General features: G+C 36.8%; 1 protein-coding gene across 3 annotated transcripts in view; it reads left to right on the top strand.

Annotated features, from left to right (window-relative positions):
* Positions 1-21,380, top strand: part of lin9 (lin-9 DREAM MuvB core complex component) — an 81,460-nt gene extending 60,080 nt beyond the window's left edge. For all 3 annotated transcript variants that reach the window (XM_041252764.1, XM_041252763.1, XM_041252762.1), the window contains 8 exons: positions 5,025-5,158; positions 5,364-5,489; positions 17,074-17,175; positions 17,267-17,347; positions 18,331-18,456; positions 19,620-19,802; positions 20,110-20,207; positions 20,575-21,380. In XM_041252764.1, the coding sequence (XP_041108698.1) occupies positions 5,025-5,158; positions 5,364-5,489; positions 17,074-17,175; positions 17,267-17,347; positions 18,331-18,456; positions 19,620-19,802; positions 20,110-20,207; positions 20,575-20,680 (956 nt within the window). In that variant the 3' untranslated portion in view covers positions 20,681-21,380. The remainder of the gene's footprint in view (positions 1-5,024; positions 5,159-5,363; positions 5,490-17,073; positions 17,176-17,266; positions 17,348-18,330; positions 18,457-19,619; positions 19,803-20,109; positions 20,208-20,574) is intronic.
* Positions 21,381-21,628: the final 248 nt, after the last annotated feature.

Below are 21,628 nucleotides of genomic sequence, written 5' to 3'. Positions count from 1 at the left end.
ACTGATTTCTTTAATGGAGCTGGCCGTAAAAAAAAAAAAAATATTATTGATATAGATATATACACACATACATACACACAAACAGTGGGTCTCAAAAGTATTCACCCCCCTTGGACTTTTCCACATTTTATTGTACAACATGGAATCAAAATGGATTTAATTAGGGTTTTTTGCCACTGATCAACACAAAAACAGTCCATAATGTCAAAGTGAAAAATAAACTCTACAAATTGTTCTGAATTAATTACAAATACAAAACAGAAAATAATTGATTGCATAAGTATTCACCCCCCTTTGCTATGACACACCTAAATAAGCTCTGGTGCAACCAATTGCCTTTACAAGTCACATAATTAGTTGAATGGAGTCCACATGTGTGCAGTTAAGGTGTTTCACTTGATTTCAGGTTAAATACCCCTGTCTCTGGGAGGTCCCACAGTTGGTTAGTACATTTCCTACCAAAAACTACATCATGAAGACGAAGGAACATTTAAAGCAAATCCGGAATAAGGTTCTTCAAAAGCACCAATCAGGGGTAGGATATAAGAACATTTCCAAGGCATTGAATATCCCCCCCGGAGCACAGTAAAGTCCATTATTAAGAAATGGAGAGAATATGGCACAACTGTGAATCTGTCTAGAACAGGCAGTCCTCTGTCCGGCGAAAAGGGCACTAGACAGGGAGACCACCAAGAATCCTATGGTAACTCTAAAGGAGTTAGTCTTCCATGGCTGAGCTGGGAGACACTGTGCATACGGCAACAATAGCACGGGTGTGTCACAAAACTGGCCTTTATGGGAGAAAGCCATTGTTGAAAAAAACTCGCATCAAATCTCGGCTAGAGTTTGCCAGAAGGCATGTGGGAGACTCTGAGTGGGAAAGTGGAAAAAGATTATATGGTCTGGTGAGACCAAAATGGAACATTTTGGCCTCAACGCTAAGAACTGTTTGGCACAAGCCTAACACCGCACATCATCCTGACCGTGAAGCATTGTAGTGGCAGCATCATGCTATGGGGATGCTTCTCTGCGTCAGGGCCTGGAAAGCTTGTGAAGATAGAGGGCAAAATGAATGCAGCAAAGTACAGAAAAATCCTGGAGGAAAACCTGCTGAAGTCTGCAAGAGACCTGGGACTTGGGAGAAGATCCATCTTCCAGCAGGACAATGATGCCACACATAAAGCCAAAGCCACACTGGAGTGACTTGAAAACAAAAAGGTCAATGTCTTGGAGTGGCATACTCAAAGCCTTGACCTTGAGCTTGAGCAATTTTCAAAGAATGGGCAAAAATTGCAGTAGAGACTTAACCAAATAGACTCATGCATGGCTGTAATTGCTGCCAAAGGTATTACCAAATATTGACTCAAGGGGGTGAATACTATAATTCATAATAATACAATAATTTATTTTCTGTTGTATTTGTAATTGATTTAGAACAATTTGTAAATTTTATTTTTCACTTTGACATTATGGACTTTTTTGTGTTGATCAGTGGCAAAAACTCCTAATTTTAAATCAATTTTGATTTCATGTCGAGAAACAATAAAATATGGAAAAGTCCAAGGGGGTGAATACTGTTGAGACCACGTGCGTGGCACGCACACACAGTACCAGTCGAACGTTTGCATACACGTGCTGGAAACTAGGTTTTTTTTCATAATTGACTGTTTTACGTCGTATATGTTTCTGTAAATACTTGAAAATGAAAACACATGTTACAATGTACAAAACATAAGGAGTATCAAAGCAATGTTCAAGAAAATTGAAAATTGTCTCTAAATCTAGGATTCCTCAAAATAGCCACCCTTTGCCTTAATAACAGCCTCACAAACACGAGGCATTCGATTAACAAGTTTCAGCAGGAAATCATCTGACATGTCTTCCCAGCTCTTCTACAACATTTCCCAGAGATTTAGGGCACTTGTGGGTAGCTTTGCTTTGACTCTGATGTCCAGTTCGTCCCATACAAGTTCTATAGGATTGAGGTCTGGAGACTGGGCAGGCCAGGTCATTAGACTGAGTTGTCCTTCACTTTCCTTCACTTTGATGTGTGTTTCGGGTCATTATCTTGCTGAAGAATGAAGGACTGCCCAACTAGCTGTAATCCTGACGGAATGGATTGCCTCTGAAGTATGCTATAGTAGCCATGCTGTTTGAGCTTGCCATGGACTTGGTAAAGATCACCAGCTCTGTCACCAGCAAAGCAACCCCAGACCATGACACTGCCTCCTCTATGCTTGACAGTGGGAACCACACATGCAGAACTTGTGCGCTCACCCTCTCTGTGTCTTACAAATACTCGGCGGTTGGACCCAAATATTTCAAAGACCTACTTCCACTCCTCAAACGTCCAGTTTCTGTGTTTTTTGGCCCAGGCAAGTCTCTTCCTCTTATTCTGCACTCTTAACAATGGTTTCTTTGCAGCAATTCTTCCAGTTAGGCCAGCTTCACGCAATCGCCTCTGAACAGTTGATGTTGAAACATCTGTACTTCTAGTAGCATTTAGCTGCGCTTGTATTTCAGGGGCAGTTAATCGCCAGTTTCGCAGACTTGTGACTCGAATGAACTTGTTCTCTGATTCTGAGGTCACCCTTGACCTGCCTGACCTTGTTCGGTCCTCATGAGTGCTAGTTCCTTCAAATCATTTGATGGTCTTGGCCACAGCAGTTACAGACACTTGCAAAGTTCTTGCAATTTGTCTTAAAGATTGACCTTCATTTCTTAAAGTAATTGCAGACTTTTTTACTCTTTTTTTTTTTTTTTTGCTTAACTGAGCGCATTTTGCCATTTTCTGCTCCCTTACATTCGGGAATGACAAACTTGTGCCTATGTTACCTATATTTTTATAGTAATCATGGACCCTCACCTGTTAACAGTAATTGTTGAGAAAAGCTTAATTAGGTAACATGCTAGTTAACTCGGAGAACATCTAAGAAAGACACTTTTATACTTAGGCCAGTGTTCTAACACCATGTTATACACATTTCAGACTTTCAACTGACTTGGGCTTCAGACTGAAATCCCATTGCTTTGGGTAACCATTTCATTGAAATTGACAAGATTTACATTTTCATTTAAAAAATGTTTTGAATTCAATTCACATATGATTATCAGCTTATATGTACATGTATCACATAATGAAGTATTAAGTGTTTATAGACAAGTTTATACAGTTAAAAGCATAGATAATCATGAAAAACCTGGTTTCAAGCAGGTGTACTCAAACTTTTGACTGGTACTGTATATATAGTGAAACTCTGATACAACATACTGCCTTGGGACCGTAAAAACAGTATGCTATAACAGAGGTATTAATAACCAGGTACCTGCACATGCCCGCCAAATCAGCATAAAAATCAAAACCTAGTATAGTACTTATTGATTAATGTACATATACAATGTATGTAGTTTAAAGGTTTATTACAGAAGAAACAATATAACTAAATAAATAACTAGTACTGTACATTACTATACAGTATAACATTCTGTATTTTAATTATTTAATACAGTAATTCTATGTTGCCTTGGATAAAGATGGTCAGCTAAATGAATTATAAAAAATAACAAACATGTAATTAACGTACTAATACTGTACTGTAATTAGTGAAATAAGCAAAATAAAATACAGTACAGTAATAATAAATTATAGTAGTAATATACAAATCAATAAACATAACCATACCAACTGTCAGTTCAGGTACAGTACATTAATCATTGCCTATACGCTATTTTAAGAAGTATTTAGGCCCTGGCCAAAATAGCGTTTTAGAATAGAGTTAAAGGTTCAAAACCTTTTAAAAGTGCTTAAATCGATTTGCATCCACACTAAACACAGTCCATTACTGAGTTCAACAACCAAGTTTGAAACCTAGTCAGGAGGTAGTCTCAAACTCTGTTGTCGGCATAACTGGGTTGGGTAAACTGGTTTAACTTTAATCTGGAAGTGAACCATGTTAGAGTCTGGTTACACAGTATCCTCCGATATCCCTTAGTGCTTTGTGGTAGTATGTTGTCATAATCCCCCTGTTTTGTATGAGACGAGCATAAAGATGACAAGCCCGAATTAAAATTCGGGAGGATTTATTCTTGTCATATTCCATTGGTACAGTCACATGTGCTAATGTCCTGTAGTACACAAAACTTAATCATTAAACTAACCCGGTTTTAGTATGGCAATCTGGACGGTGTAACACTGATGGGCTAGGGTTCAGGTAAATCAGTTTTGAACTCGGTTGTCAATTTTTTTGCTCTAATGTGGACAGGGCCTTGGATGATTGCCTCAGCGTCTGCTGCTTTTTAAACTTGACAATTTAATTCTGACTGCTTTCATCCCTTTAAGGTTTCTGCAATAATGTACAGATTGTCCTTAAGCGTTTAGCGCTGACCATGATAATACTGCATAAATTAGAGCAGAGGTGTCAAACTCAAGGCCTCCAGGCGGAATACAGCCCTTTGGAGGTACTTTATCCGGCCCCCCGCAAAGTTCATTCATTACAGTATAATTTGGCCCGGCCCAGCTTGAGTCTGTTGAGTTATTACAGGTAAGAACTCCAAATCCCATCAGCCATCAGAAAAGTAGCGGGAAGCTCAGAGCTATCTCGTACTTGGTGCTTAAGGCGTATTTTCTGTTGGACACTGTTGCCTACTGGCCTTTCAAACGATAATATAAATCTCAAAATGTCCAAGATAAAAAAGATCGATAAGGAAGCCAGATTGTTTCAGGAAAAGTAGGAGTTTGAATATTTATTTGTAGAGCAGCAAGAAAGCCACATTTGCTTGGTATGTAAGAAGTACTGCAGTGATTTAAATATTTTAATTTAAGACGCCACTATGAAACGAAACAAAGTATGGAGAGTTTAAAGGAAAGCAAAGGCAAGAAAAGCTGGCCGAATTAAAAAGAACCCTATTAACTTGTAATTTGCCGAGGGTAGGAAATAATAGATGGCTGTGTGAAACACTTAACTATCAAAACTAAATTGTCTTCCGTATTGACTATACTAAACTATTCTTCATGTCCACTGTAGCTCGACTGAGAGGTGTACATGATGGGTTGTTTACTGGACAGATAGATGCTGTTGATACCATTGCTGCTACCTACAGAGTCACATTTGACAGGAATGGCCTGGGAACACACACTGTTCCTGACTACGAAGTACTTGTAAGTGCCTTGACTTTCACTTTCATTTTATTTATTTATTTCTTCTTTGGATAGGTAAGTAGTTTACTAAGTTTTTGGAATGAAGGTTTGAGACCAGCTAAATTTTAAACATTCTCTAAATGTGCTTTGTCCATTGGACTTTTAAAATATTGCTAAGGTGTTCATTTTTTTTTTTTCTTTTAATAATTGTATTACTTTTCCACAGAGCAATGAACCTCATGAAACAATGCCCATCTCTGCCTTTGCACAAAAACAGCGACCTTCCAGATTCCAGACCTTCATGACCCCACCCCACATGCCTTACACACCGTCTGCCCAGTCTCCTATCACGGTAGGTTTGCTTTGCTTCGGTATTAGGAAAAAATATATATTTGGTGTGAAACTTTAATCTTTGAGCGTCTTAATTGTGTTCCTTTAATGTTTGCAGAACTGTCTGTATACCATGGTAAAGACATAAGTATTGCTTGTGTTCGCTTTATAAAAGTGGAATTGAGGGAGTCTTTGATTACTCCCATTGCAATATGTAATACTTCTCAATTGTTACAATACCTAGACTGCAGTTTTTTGGCCTTCAACTAATAAAATACTATAAATTGACATCATGGTTTCTATTTTCTACCTTTACCTACATAATGCACGATTAACAATTGGGACATAGACTTTTATTGCTTTAAAAAAAAAAAAATTCTGTTTCTTATTAATGTCGCAACTAATCGAAATGTGCTTTTAACTATTAGGGAATGATTCACCAGTATGTGCGTAGTGTGGATCAGTCAATACACTATCAGCTATACTGCTACATGATATGAATACACTCACTGTCCATGACAAAGCATGTTAAACGTTTAAACCACAACATCTTCTATAAAAGCAGATTAAGTACATTAATATGTGTTCTGTTTTTTTAGATTTAATGATGTCCAGTATGTACATGATATATTTAAGATCACGGTTGCTACCATTAAGTTGTGTATGTTCTCTTCTACTCGCTTTGCTCATGGACCTGACACAGCAAAGCGTCAGAAATACACTATTTTATTAGAGGTATTTGCCAAACACTTGTAAACCATACAGAAATACTCATTTTAAATTCACACTGAAAGGCGGAGGTCTCGAAAGAACAAGTGTCAGACCAAAATAAAGATAAACAAAAAACTTAAAATCAAGTTTGGCATCATTTCGGTTTTTATCTGAATGAAAAAAGCAACAAGGTTGATATTGCATGCAATTTGTAAAATGTTTTGCAAGGAAATTACTGGAAACGAAAACAATCTTTCCCCTCACTTGAGAAGACGCCAGGATGTTCATGCAGATTGCAAATCTATCACTAGGTGTGCCATCAGAAAGAGTGTTCAGTACAGCAGGTACTAGGGTTGGAACAATAATCGATAATCGCAATAATTATCACATTGAAAAATTATCGATAATCATAATTATCGTCCGTGACCCAATGAAGCAGGAAACTGTTCTGCTTTGAGCAGTAAGCGGCATTGAATGGTCTGCATGAGGTGTAAAACATGATCTGTGTGAGAAGATAAGTACTGATTTTAAACAATATGCTTAGGCTTTTAACTTTAGCACATTTGATATTAAGTTGTGCCCTGGCAAAACCATGACTGGTTTTCTAACATAAAAACACAATAATTGTGAAATAAAATGCTAGCTCACTGTAAAATTACTGTAGAAAAGTGGAACTTTTGACTTAAACATTTTGACACAGAATTTATTTTTGTACATGCATTGAATGGAATTGCAAAAAGAAAACCAAAAAACAAACTATATGGCAAATGTGTAATATAGCCTAAACATGTTGCATTTGTTGCTTCTGTATTTTAAACTAGACATGACTACTGTACTGCAGCCTATGAACTGCATGAGGGAGAAAAATAAGGGTGCTGAGCATTCGCTTGTATATATCTGTTACCATGGCGTTGATATTGTAAAAATAGGAAAGTTGCATAAATAAGTTAACTTTTAATGGAAAGATAGGCGTTTATTTTATTAAACCGTCTGCACACAACCAGTGATTTAGACTGGCGGTTGTCATGCTGCTCAAGTATAAATTTGATAATCACATGAATTTAATATTTTATTTCGGCTGATAATCACTATTTATCGTGATAATTTACAGAAGGTAATCCATCTGAAAATGTCATTATCGTCCAACCCTAGCAGGTACAGTACACAAGTGTTCAAAAGGCCAAACGTGTTATTTACAGTATTACTTTAAACACAGTTTTGGGATCTTAAAACACTGGTGGATAAACCACTGTTGACAACAAAGGATGGGTTTAAACAGGATGGTACTTGCATGTTTGTTCGAAGTTGTCCCTTTCCCGGTGGGAGAGCTTGGATAGCTGGTATTTTGGGATGTGTAATTTTTCATTCCTTGTTTTTACTATATATATATATATATTATATATATTATATATATGATATATATATATATATATATATATATATATATATATATATATATATATATATATATATATAATATATATATAATTACTATGAAAGTTTTTCACATTGAATGGTCTTCTCTTTTTGTGGGTTGTAGTAGTATATAGAGGAAGTCTGAGACAAAAAATGACACAAGTTTGGTGCTTCTTTCATTTGTATTGGTGTGCAAGGTAATCAAACATGCAATCTTCAGGTGTGAAAGTTATTGCCCCCCTAGTTAACTCAACCCAATGGTCAGCTGTTTGAATACTTTGGTTAACAGTCAGGCCTGATTTGGGCCAGCCCTGCCCAATGTAAATCTTGGCATATTGTGCCATGATCAAAAAAAATTCCTGAAGACATCCAGAAAAAAAAGTTGTTGATGCCTATCAGTCTGGAAATGATTAAAAAGCCATTTCTAAGGCTCTTGGGCTCCACCAAAGCACAGTCAGACACATATTGTCCAAATGGAGAAAGTTTGGGACAGTAGTGAATCTTCCCAGGAGTGGCCGTCCTGCCAAAAAGAGCAAGGTGTAAAATTGTCCAGGAAGAACCCTAGAAAAACATACAGGGAATCTGCAGGCGTCTCTTGCCTCGGCGAAGGTCAGTGTTCATGACTCCACCATCAGAAAGACACTGGGCAAAAATGGTTTTCATGGCAGAGTAGCAAGGAGGAAACCACAGCTCACTAAGAACATGAATACTCATCTCACTTTTGCCAAAAAGCACCTGGATGATCCTCAAGAGTTCTGGAACAATGTTCTATAGACAGATGAGTCAAAAATGGAACTTTTGGGCCAACATGGGCCCTGTTATGTCTGGCGAAAACCAAACACTGCATTCCACAGTAAGAACCTCATACCAACGGTCAAGCATGGTGGTGGTAGTGTCGTGATTTGGGGATGCTTTGCTGCATCAGGACCTGGACGACTTGCCATCAGAGAATTCTACAGGAGAATGTCAGGCCATCCGTCCGTGAGCTGAAGCGCAGCTGGGTCATACAGCAAGATAACGATCAGAAGCAAACAAGCAAGTCTACATCAGAATGGTTGAAAAACAAAAAAATTAATTTTTGGAGTGGCCTAGTCAAAGTCCAGACCTAAACCCCATTGAGATATTGTCGCAGGACCTGAAACAAGAAGTTTATGCTTCAAACCCACAAATGTCACTGAGTTGAAGCAGTTCTGCGTGAAGGAGTGGGCCGATATTCCTCCACTGCACTGTGAGAGACTGATCAATAACTACAGGAAGCGTTTGGTTGCAGTTATTGCTGCTAAAGGTGGCGTTAACCATTTAGAGTGTAAGGGGGCGATTACTTTTTCACACGGGGGCATTGGGTGTTGCATAACTTTCTTTAATAAATAACTAAAATAAGTATCAATTTTGTGTTTTTTGTTCACTCAGGGTCCCTTTTATCTAATATTAGATTTTGGTTGAAGATCTGATAACATTGTGTCAGAAATATGCAAAAATGCAGAAAATCAGACGGGGCAAATACTTTTTCATGGCACTCTGTATATATATATATATTTTTTATTTTATATGTTTAGCTACATAGCTTAAGGAGGACAAACATTCTAACACTAAAATGGACACAAGTATATAGTGAGTTTGGTGTGTACTCTAACAAACATCAATATATTTGGCTACTCCCTAAATGCTCCGCGCACACTATATCCTTGTGGCTGTTCTATAATGATTTTCAACTAAATATTGCTTTAACGTTCAACATTTTGTTGATGTACAGGTCAGCAGTAAATCAGTAACAGTTTGCATTTTAAAAATCCTTGGGTTCTGACTCTCTGCGCCATTGTTGTGGTCCTAAAATCTGGGCTGCGTTCAGTAGGCAGAGCGCTCTGCCATAGCGCTACGTAACATAAGTTAGCTCTTATTGAACGGTGTGTTATGAAGAGAGAACTCAGAAAACACAGCACCAGCGCTGTCTTTGGATGAATTTATGGAAGACTGTGCACAAAATCTCTTTAGCGGCAGTGAATTCAAACACATGCAAGAGTCCTGTAAGTTTTGAAAACTACATTGAGATCATTGTTCCTTGTTACTGTGATTGCATGTTTTATTTACAGGTGGCTACAGTGCAGTTTATGCTTGCAATTAAGGTGTTACTATTGTGTGTAATTTTATTTTTTAACAATTATTCAACCCAGTAGCATTTTTATTCAGCAAATCAAATATATAACCTTCCAAATAATTTATTCAACAATGCCTTAATACATTAGTGAATGACTTTAGCAGTTTGTGTTTTGCAACTTTCTGCATTTCCATGAGCTCCTGTTCCTCAAAGTCTTACAATTGAAGTACTACTAAAGTCTTATATTAAATATATAATTTTATTTTTAATGTGCTCTTGTTAGATAGAAGTGTAACACTGCAAAAGTACCGAACTAATGTCCCTGTTCTGCCATGGAAAAAAAAAAAAGGTTTCTGCCGAGATACACTGAAGCCTAATCTCGTAGAAATAACAAAAATAAGTGTACATGTTGCTCACCTTTAACACAGAGCTATTTGGGGGGGCTTCTGAGTGACGTATCTGGTAAAGGCACTCTGCTTGGAGTGCAGGATGTACCCTGTAGCCTGAAGGTCGCTGGTTCTAGTCCAGGCTATTCCACTGTTGACCGTGGACAGGAGTTCCCAGGGGGCAGTGCACAGTTGGTTGAGTGCTACCTGGGTGGGGCTTAAGTCGTTCAGGGTGACCTTGGCTCACCGCACACCAGCGAACCCTGTAGAATGGCCGGACACCTGCGGGCTTGCCTGTAACTTGTTTAGAGCTGTGTGGTCCTCCAACGCTGTAGCTCAGGTGGCTGCATGGCAGGCCTGCAGCGTGAAAAGAAGCAAACGCGTGTGTCCAACTTTTGTCTCTCCTGATTCATCGCGGGGTGGCAGCGGTGAGCTGGATGAAAATTAAAAAATTGGGCTTTCCAAATTGGCGGGAAAAAAATGAGAAATAATTGCCGATTTTCCAATTTGGTGTTTTTTTGCTTTTTTTAAAAAATAAAAAATCACAATAATATATGGCCATTATTTTTCTTTTTTTAAATAAGAAAATATTGCTTAAGTAAGGCCGACCAAACAAGCAGCTGAGCTCTTCGAATGTTGCATGCGATGCTTCAGATTTACTTTGTTTAAAAGGAAAAATAGTTAAACAATTACACTGTTAATTTAAATAAACTAATGGAATTTTGCGCAGATAGGTTAATCAAGAAATCCAATATGTGGGGCAATTACACTACATTTGCTGCACTGGTATTGTACCTGCCGTTTTGAAATGGTCACAGAGTATGCTCCTCAGTGTTAGCTAATGTTACGAAGCGCTCTCGGCGTGCAGGTTGTTCAATAGAAAGCTCCACCTAACACTGCCTATTGAATGCATGCCTGTTGTCTTAGTTATTTCAACAATTTATTTTTACTTAATTATTTGTTTTTAGAAAGCTCTGAATGAGAAACATTTTAAAGCTGTAAGTAGAGGCGCACCACAGCTATTAACTGTTAACCTTTTTTTTCAATTTATTTGTTCTTATAGGCTCAATTACTGGTGCTGGAGTAAAACTTAGTACAGGCTGATGTGACCAGCTACATTTAGAAATGTGTTTAACCCAATAATAGTGTACCTATTGGATTTGTGAATGAGCCATTTTTAATGCCCTTATAATTAGAATAACAATTACGAAACAACCAAACTAATCATGTTTTAAAAATGGCATTTTAGTTTATCTACAGGAACTTGATACCTATGTTTCGTAGATATTTAAATCTGAGTGCTTTTTGGTTCTGGCTAATTTTATATTAAGTGTTATTTTTTGTTTATTTTTTTTATTTAAGAAATCGAACATCCTAATTTACATATTTTTAACTTTAGAAAATTATTTACGGATATGCATTTACACACTATACTAAATACTGAGGCTGAATTGCAGAAAATTGGATAATATTTCTTAAACCAAATTCACATGTGTAATCTAATTCTTAAAACATCACCAACATTAATGAAGCTGTTTTATAGGATAAACAAAAGTTATTATTATGATTTATATAATACTTATGAAGTCGAAAAGCCAATATTTTATGTATGTATTTTTATGTATTGTTTGGTCGGATGAACGAGTTGCTGTCTGCCATGGTATTTTGTGTTTGTTTTTTTTTTAAACACCTCGTGAGACTGTTTAACTAACTGACAGTCAAGCAGACATAGTAAATCTGTGCAGAATGTGACCAAGGGATAATATAATAATTAATAGCTAGTTAGTCCCTCAGTCAAATATATAAAAAGACCTGCAGTTTGGCTGCACAGTGATGAGTTTGTTCGAGAGGCTGAAAAAGTCAGTGGTGAAGGAAAGGAAAACTTAAGTGAATATAAAACAGTTGCTAAAACGTGCTGGGTCTACACCAGTCTCTTAAACCGTTTTGTTTTGTTTATATTTAATAAATATAGATAAAAGTTGAGCGCCGAAGCGCAGTTGCTATGTGTTGCATTTATTTATGATCTGACGTCACCCTACAGCCATCTTTCACAAGGACCAAAGGTGTATTGTAGACTATAAAAGGTGTAAATCGAATCAGAAATGCTAATTACATATTTCAGATATACTATAAATCCAGAAATTTGTGGCCAAAACTTAGTTTTTAATTTTTTTACACAGGAATATCACTTGTGTTGGTATTGCGGATTTCCTTAACTGCATTCAGTGTCCCCGAAAGAGACCAGCCTTTAAATGATCATTTTATTGTATTTCCTAGTTTGCGGTGAACACACAAGCCAGTTTGCATGGATGTTTTCAGGTCCGCATCAATATCGGTAATGTCAGCTACTTACTCCCTCTAGCGGTCGGATGAATTTCGTATGAGACTATTGGAAGCATTTATATATTGGAAGTAGGGCTGCAATGAGGGGTACATTTTGACCTTTGAAGGTTCGAACCTGCAGTGGTACTAATTTTGCATAATTTACTGGTGTCGTCACCATATCCTATTTTGAAAATCCTATTTTACAGGTAGGCCCTATAAATGGAATAAAACATTCATGTGTAGTTTTAAAATTATATTATATAGAACATAGTGATGTTTTTATAAGTTAAATAAAAATACACATTGTTTATTTACACGTAATCGATGCAGCTTGCGCGTAAGCTTATATTATAACAACACTAAACTTAATATAACACACTGTTCCAAGCAGGTTATCAGTCACATTTTACTACTACTACTACTAATATTAATGATCCACCCGCATCAAACCTGCAGCTCGCATGTAAACAGACTCATGAGCAAGGTACCTCGACACAAATATGGAGTACTGCATCAACTGAGAGCTGATGCCGACCAAACCTACATTCTGTGATCGGTCTAGAGACCAAGTCATATGCTAAACACTATTTCAATGCATGCACTAAGTTCAAGAAGCTCTCCTCTGTCGCAACTACTTTTTAAAATAATAATATCATAATAAATAAATAAATGTTTCGCAACCCATGTGTTGAGGTATAGCATACTGTTATGAACCCAAAGATACAAACCCCTATTAAGTATCATGTAAACTGAACAGCGCTCCAGACAAGCATTTTGCCTTGGGAGCCAACGGCTCCTCGGCCAGACAAATTGGTCCCCAAATCCAATTGTTGGTCCCACTTTTTGGAGCAAGTTGGTTGCTATCATCTTTTTTTTTTTCAAATTTCTCAATTTTCTTTACCCTTAGTGCATTTTTATTTAGTTTTGTTCTAAATTAATTGAATGCAACTGTACATTTTTACACTGCAGTATTCTCAAACGTTTGGTTGCCATCCCTCTTGTTGCATGAAATTTGAATTACTGTATTTCATTTTCTGCTGGTGTTGATACAGCACCTCCTGAACTTCCAGACATTTTGTATTCGATCGGCTTTTTTTAAAATTTTATTTTAGAGATGTCATGGTGCATTCGTAAATATTGGCACATGCTTTTTTTTTTTTTTTAGGTATGGCGCCTAACCCCAAAAATGTTGGTTACAGGGGTGGGCAGTTCGTATCTCCTGACGCCCAGGAAAACAACATTTGTAGGACGGACAGCAAGTTTTGTCGTTATACTTTGCCCGTCGGACAAGTAGTTGTTGTTTATTTATTTTCCCTATGTTCGTTATGATGCTAGAAAGGCACTTTGGGTATATTTGTAGAGAGTTTCTGAAAGTTTCAGAAAACTGCATTCTAGCACATACACAAACATTTAAAGTGTTTAGGTCCCACCCCTATTCTGATTTGGCTAGCTGTGGAAGAAGCTGATCCTCTGTTGGTTACAGAGAAACTCAGAAATGGCTGCTTGAGTGGTATTGTTTACATTTTTTTCTAACTGAGCAAATAATTTGTACTGCTTTCTTAATACATGAACCTGACATTTTAAATGCAGCAATCTAGTTACAAAAAAACACCATAGTCACTAAGGTATTGGTGGATTTGAAAAAATTCTGTTGTGTAATTTTATATCACTTCATGGTCAAGCGTGTACTTGTTGAATATATTTAAATAAAATTTTAGTTTACTGATTTAGAAGCATTTTCAAGACTAACTTTCCGTGGCAAAAAATTAAAAAAAAAATTCTTTCGGTTTTAGTGTTGCCAACCTAGTTTGCATTTACCATATTTACATATATATATTTTTATATTTAAACATAATATTAAATAAAGATATGACTATTAGTTATTTATTGGACATGCACGATTTGTGAAACTATTAAAACATTAAGCATGACCAGTATGTATAATAGAAATGATATGCTTGAGCAATAAGGCATGAGAGAGAGAGACTTTAAATAATTAAAAACCTTGCTTATTTGTATATCTGTGAGGTGCTGCCTTCCTGCATATTATAGGTAACGTTGCTGGGTAATTCACTCCTATTGGCTCAAACAGTGCAAGAGTTTAAGATGCTTTGTTGGGATGAAGATTATTAATTATTTAATTTAAAGTCAAATTGTATTTTTTTTTTTTTTTTTTTAAAGCCAGTCATTTCAGCATTTAACAGCCCAATTTGTGTGGTATTAATTTCATTTAGAGGGTTTTTTTGTACCTGTAAAGAGTGAGTGCGCGGTAGTAAGAGAGTGAAGAAAGGCGTGAGTCGGGTGGTTAAGACATCGCATGTAGTAATATAAATACTGTCAAAATATTAAAATATCCACAGTTAAATCAGTTTCACAAAATGACAGCTGATATCAACTAAAAGGAGTAAATTAAAAATGAATATCTGACAACTGGATCCGACCGAAGTTACAGAAAATGACGAGTATGTACTACAAATAATGTCAAAACAGCGTCTTGGTTAAAATAGAAAACTGATTCATAATGCAAATTAATATAAACTGAAAGATATGACAAGACACCTTGATGTCTTCAGTATCTTTCATGACAGTAGGTATTTTGACGGGTTTTTTCTTTTTTGGTGGCGCAGTGATACGTGGTTAGCACAGGTGCAGCGATTTGCCTTTGTTTCCAAGTAGTTCCTAATCGTGACGTGCTTGATACTGTAACGGCTTGGAACACTGGATCAATCGGCATGCAGCATAACAATCTGTACTATTATCTATAGCACTATTAAGTTAAATATTGTAGAAATAAACAAAAGAAAAAAAAGTTTGTCTACCGTATTTGATGGAGCCTACTGTAAATATTCAGGGTTCTCCCCAGGGATTCTGTACAGCCGGGCAGCAGAACAGTATTCTCAGTACCGCTGGTGAAATAGTCTTTTTGATTTGAACGGATATAATCCTATATATATTATTAATATATATATATAGATATATTATATATTATATATAGATATATATATATATATAGATATTATATAAATTGTTGTTTATATTTTAATGCATTGTCTTTCGTTGACTGTATCTGTTGTGCTTTACGTTCTGCATTTTCTTTTTCATTACTTTTTATTATGGTAGATTACTGTGCTTATTTATCAACAATTTAACTGGGGAAAGATAACATGGAGTTATTGGTGTTAACAAACAGTAACCTTTTCACTTCCTTTTTAGCTTAACTATTGAGCTTATTGCTTAATTGTTTTCTGTAAGTTTTCAGGGCATTTTGTTAATTAACTATTTTAGTTTTTCACTGTACTAAATTTTTTGAATGCAATTGTTTATTTTAACTTTTTTTTTCTTTTACACAGTACTCGCATACATTTGGTCACCAACTTGCATGAAACCGCAGTGCAATAATCCAGCACCTCTGCACTTAAGCATTTGTATGTCCACTGACAACAGCTGATATCCCATCACGCCTTTCTTCTAAAAGGTGTACAGCCTCTATAAATGAACCCCCAATATCTCTCACAAACACCTGGGTACATAGTTACGATATCACGATAAAAGGAATACGCCCTTTTGTTGATACATATGTATAGCTATTATGTACCTATCACCTTAGAGTTACAATATGACAAAAATGGACTGAATAATACCCAGAAATAATCATAGTATTTTTAATAAAGTAGCCGGGCACAAATATAATATTAGGCTGTGGATTGAGCCGATCGCCAGCTTATTTTGACCCTCTGCATTCATTGTCACTATTTTTGCTTTGAAAATAATTTTGCCTTTAGAAGTGCTTAACACAGAAAACCCACCCCTTCAATTCTCAGATAGGTTAAATGTTGTGTCAAGACATAGCACAGCTATCATATGGTACCAAGATTTTTCACCCAGCAACGCGCAACTGATCTAGTCTGCTAGAAGCGCAATCAGTCCTTATTGTTAAAGGCACAGTAGCATCTGCAAGATGGGCAGATCAGGAGGAAAGGCTTGGGGAGCTCTGATATTGCTTGCATTTTGGTAGAAAAACACACACTCTTTGTAAATCTGGGGTTCAGCAGTTAAACTGAAAGAACGTCAAGAAAATCAGAATATCACAAAGCAGCAGTAATTGGCAATGAATGTGTGTCTGTGATGCAACAAACTGAAACACCTGTACATCAGAAGTTGAATGCAGCCTATAAAGAGTGGAAAAAACAGGCAGAAGCTATTTTTATATTTGAATAACTTCCAACTTTTGCTTATTGTAGTTGTACTCTTAGTTGTTACTTAAATGTACTAGCAAATGTGTTCCAAACTGCACTGAAAGGAACATTTCCTTGAAGTATATTATAAATTTGTTGAGGTGAAGTCGGACCACAGGAAACCGTTTGTGAATTTAGTGAACCAGTCAAGCTACAAGGCTAGACCCGTCCCTGTTAATCACTAATCGATTGATTGTGTTCACTGTTAAATAAAACCAAAATCCTACTAGTCTACTTTTTTTGTGTGTGTTTTGTGCAACGGGGAGGGGGTAATTGTTTAAGGAGGACAAGTAGATTTTTCTAGCATTTTGTCCCTTGGACAAGTTTTGTTTAGAAATTGGCCATCCGTGAGTTACATTTGCGACTATTTTAGTTGCAATCTGAAACCCTGCTAAAACACAACTAAATGTAGTACCATAATTTTTTTTTCTTCTCTAGGATAATGATCCCTACCTGGGACAGTCACCTTGGAAAAGTAAGCTAAGTGGTTCTGAAGGAGACACCTTGGGTGGCTTTCCAGTAAAATTTCTTGTGCAAGTCGTAAGTATTTATTTGTTTTTTAGTTTTTTTTTTAGTTTTGGTTTCCTATAACAAACTGAAGTTACTCTTCCCCCCCCCTTTTCTTTCCCAGACAAGATTATCCAAAATCCTTATGAGCAAGAAGGACCATATCAAGCAGTTAAAAGAAATGAACACGGAAGCTGAAAAACTGGTTAGTATTTTTCTCTTTAGAGCCAGGGGCAAACGTGCATTTTGGTTTTATACATTGTGGGCGTATTGTATGGGTGCAAGCTGTAATATTTTTAGATTCTGTCACTTCAGAATTAGACTCCTCGAGGTTGGTTATGATAATCCATGTTTTTTTAATTTTATCCTGTGCAGATCAATATTTATTTATAAAACTGATCATTTTCTTCTAACTGCTATAGGATACATCAATGATACTAGCTGGCGTTGTATGTTGTGTCTGTATAAAAAAATTTGGAATCTGCAATTTTCTTGTTTTCTCCCAATTTTGGAAAGCCCAATTATTTATTTATTTATTTTCGGCTCACCGAGGCTACCCCCGTGCTGACTCAGGAGAGATCGACGGAAACGTATACTCTGAAACGTGTGCAGTCAGTCAGTCTCTTTTCACTCTATGCAGCCATTCATCCACCTCAGAGCTACAGTATTGGAGGATAACGTAGCTTTGGGCAACTTGCAGGCAGGCCCGCTGGTGCCCGGCCAGTCTATAGGGGTCGCTAGTGCGCAGTGAGCAGTAAGCTGAGGACACATTGGCCGACCTAAGCCCTCCCCACCCAGTCAGTGCTCAGCCAATTGTGCGCTGTCACCTGGAAACTCCCATCCATGGTCAGCAGTGGAGTAACCTGGACTCGAGGCTATAGGGCGCATCTTGTACTCCACGCAGAGTGCCTTTACCGGATGCGCCACTCGGGAGCTCCCCAGCATTGGTTTTCTCATTGAAACACAGGAACCAAGTAAAAGAATAAAAGATTCCCATTAAAGAATAAAGATGGTTACTGTTTGTCATACAAGAGAAGCAAGGTATTACAATATCCTATGATATTTGCAATTTCCAATCTCTGGAATGCATAATTTGTGCCACAGTATAATAAAGCAGAAAGTTTTCACATACCCAGTACTCCTGGGGGTTATTCTTTTGACATTCTTACATACTTTACTGCTTGACAGAAATCCTATTCAATGCCAATTGGTATTGAGTTTCAGAAGAGGTATGCCACCATTGTCCTGGATTTGGAGCAGCTCAACAAAGACCTGAACAAAGTTTTGCACGAAGTTCAGCAGTATTGCTATGAGGTGAGATTGTACAGAAGTATGGAAATCTGAAATAGTTTTAAGCTTTTTGGTGGTATTATTACTTGTCCAACGTGAAAGTGCTTTAAGTGAAACAGTTCAAAGGCTCTGTTTGTCTGTTCAGAGTTCTGTTACAGCTTTCCTAGTACAGTCTATGCAGAAAACACGCATTTCGACATTACAAAGTCCACATTTCTGATTTCAATAAGCCGCATAAACTGCGGCTGTGGCGGTTGAAGAAGCAAGTGCTTATAACTTATTGATTTTTACAATTCTGCTGCTGAAATTTAATTCAAATATTTAGTAACACTTAAGAACGGACTTGTACGCGATATTCATGCACGCAGATCTAACCTGATTTAACAAAATAAATAATATTGTGGTAATGATTTAATACACAACTGTTTATGTTTATTATTGACCAAAATCTAAATCACTTTTAATGTTGGTGCACATAAAATGTATGCAAATATTGGTTATTTTATTTATGCTTAGAAATTAAATAACTAAATCTAAATGGAATAAATATGTACCTACATCTCGACCCTGGAGCATCTGTCGTCAAAGCAAGAGTGGGGGAGGGAAAGTAACTTTGTTTTACCTGGTGCAGGCTGTGGTAGGGGTTGATTTTGGGACTTGTATACCTGAATAGAAATTCTAGGGATTAAAAGTTTAAAGCTAACGGAAGTAAAAATGCTAGCCTGATTTCTACAGAAAATAAAACAATAATGGAAGAACTGTCTAAAATATTACATTGCATGTAGGCTGTCCTGGTTCATTTGTCCATCTGGGGAGTGGGTGAAAGCCAGCCCACCTCCTTAAGTGGGGGGGGAGGTCCCTTCATACACTGCGAGCAATAGGACCAGATAGATACACTAGCTCTTTGCTTCAGGTCAAATGTTAATAGGCTATGAACGATAATTTTACAGTTATGTCCATGCATGTAACCATTATTGCCTGTTACATTTTTTTTTTTAGTAGTGCACTTTGTTGTATTTTAATTCATACCTATAGTACTGTCTATTGTTTCTTTAGTCTAAGTGAACAAATGTGTTCTTTTTAAAAAAAATTATATATAAAGTGCAGCATTCCAATCTGGAGCATAGGTTCTACATTTTCTAAAATCAGGGTGCAGAATAATTCTTAAATCTGTGTTGTCTTAATAGATCGCTCCAGAGCAGGGTATGCAACCTGCAGACCAGCCAACAGATTTGCGGAGAAAATGTGAAGAGGAAGCCCAAGAAATGGTCAGACAGGCAAACACCTTACCAAGTGGGCAACACTGTGTCCAGAATGAAAGCCTCACGGATCTTATTTCTGGGCTTTCAGCTGTGTTGCTACAGATAAAGGCAAGTGAAATATGACTTTATGGGAACGTTTTGAGGGTACTTTATTCTAAATAATAAAACAAGAAGTAGTATGTTCAGTTGACTGGGCAGAGGATATACCAGGTGATTTTATAAAATAAAGGCAATTGTAAAATTGAAGCAAATGTGTTAGCAAGGTCAAGCGTGTCATAATATTGTCTGTCGCCAAACACAACAGATGGTCAGGATAGTGTAAAGCAGCTGTAAAATAGTTATACAGTATGGTCTTTTCATTAAAGTATCATTAAGAACCCTGCCATTCCTACATGTAGTGACATTTTCTCTGCAGTGCTTAGCAGAAGGGGGAGACTTGAACTCATTTGAATTTAAGTCACTGACGGATTCATTGAATGACATCAAGAGTTCAATTGATGTTTCAAATATCAGGTGGGAACATATCTTGTTTTCTTCTAGCTTTTAAATGCCCATGTGTAGCCCCATATAGACAGTAACCATAGTAATGAATGCCTAAGTGCAATATCAAGGTAAACACATGATAGAAATGCATGCTAGTGTACCATATTTAGAGAATAAGTACAGCACTAAAAATTATAACATCAGTGAAACCTAAACATACATGAAAACGAAAACTTTTAATATTACAAGAAATGTGTGTTGATTTGGGCAATTTCCTGCTGGCTTTTTAATGTGTTTAATTAAACAATTAAGTTTGTACATCAGAATTTGAATGCTATCTCTCCTCTAATGTAAAGCACTTTGATTGCTGGTACTTAATATGTGTTTGTTTTTCTAGTTGCTTCCAGAATAATGTAGAGATCCATGTTGCGCATATTCAGAGTGGTTTGAGCCAGATGGGGAATCTTCATGCTTTTGCTGCCAATAACACCAACAGGGATTGATTTTTTTTTTAACAATGTATTTCAGTAGAAACAACCTTGAAACTATCTACACTGTAAATATCTCTTACAAGTACCCATGTATCCACAAATGGACTTTGTTATAACATTAATAGTTTAGACTGTTATTCAAAGTACTTTGACATTAATACATAGATGTGGGGTATTTTATGTGTCTTGCACACTGTGCAAGAGTCTATTTTTTGTGTTTTTTATGTTTTAAAAGCTTCAGTCAGGGTTTTTGTTCTGATGGATGTTTGTTTTTGTTTTGGAGGTTTAGGGTCAATGAGCCTGTCCTCTTGTATAGTAATGATTGATGCATCTGATTGCGTAAAAGTGGCTGTTGCAAACATTCAGTATAGGCAAGTGTGTGAACTTATGGTGTATTTATGTTCTCCTGCAATCCACTACAATGTTTTTTGTTTTTTTTAATCCTTTCTTTTACTGTGGAAGTAAAATGGAAATCCTGGATATGAAATTCTTAAGACGTCTGTCTTCACACAGGTTCTAGGCCCCATGCTGGCCGGGGTTGATGGTTTTTTGTTTTGCCTTCCCCTCCCCCTCCATCAGTTTGTAAGATTGAACAGGAATCTGGTTCAATCCTCACTGTCCCTGATATAAATATCCTATTGTGTGTTTTTTTTTTTTTTTTTTTTTTTGGGGGGGGGGGGGGCACTCGGTTACACAAAAACACATCAAAACAGACAGCTGATGTTATATTATATTGTGTACCCACTGCAGACACTTGAAGCTAAAAAAAAAAAAAAAATCTTCTCTTAAATGCATTGGCTATCCTTGTCTTATTCTTAATTTGTTAAACTACATTTTTATGAAACCACACATTTCTTTAAAAGCAGTAGCTTCATATGAGAAACTGTATTCACATGATTGTGATTCTCCTACGATTCCAGCTACTAGGAAACTGCAGACATATCACAGATGAGCTGGATA

The sequence above is a fragment of the Polyodon spathula genome, chromosome 6 (genome assembly GCF_017654505.1).
Source record: "Polyodon spathula isolate WHYD16114869_AA chromosome 6, ASM1765450v1, whole genome shotgun sequence".
In the NCBI taxonomy this organism is placed as follows: Eukaryota; Metazoa; Chordata; class Actinopteri; order Acipenseriformes; family Polyodontidae; genus Polyodon; species Polyodon spathula.
Note: the sequence above shows the minus strand (reverse complement) of the source record. Positions and strands in the feature narration are given on the sequence as shown.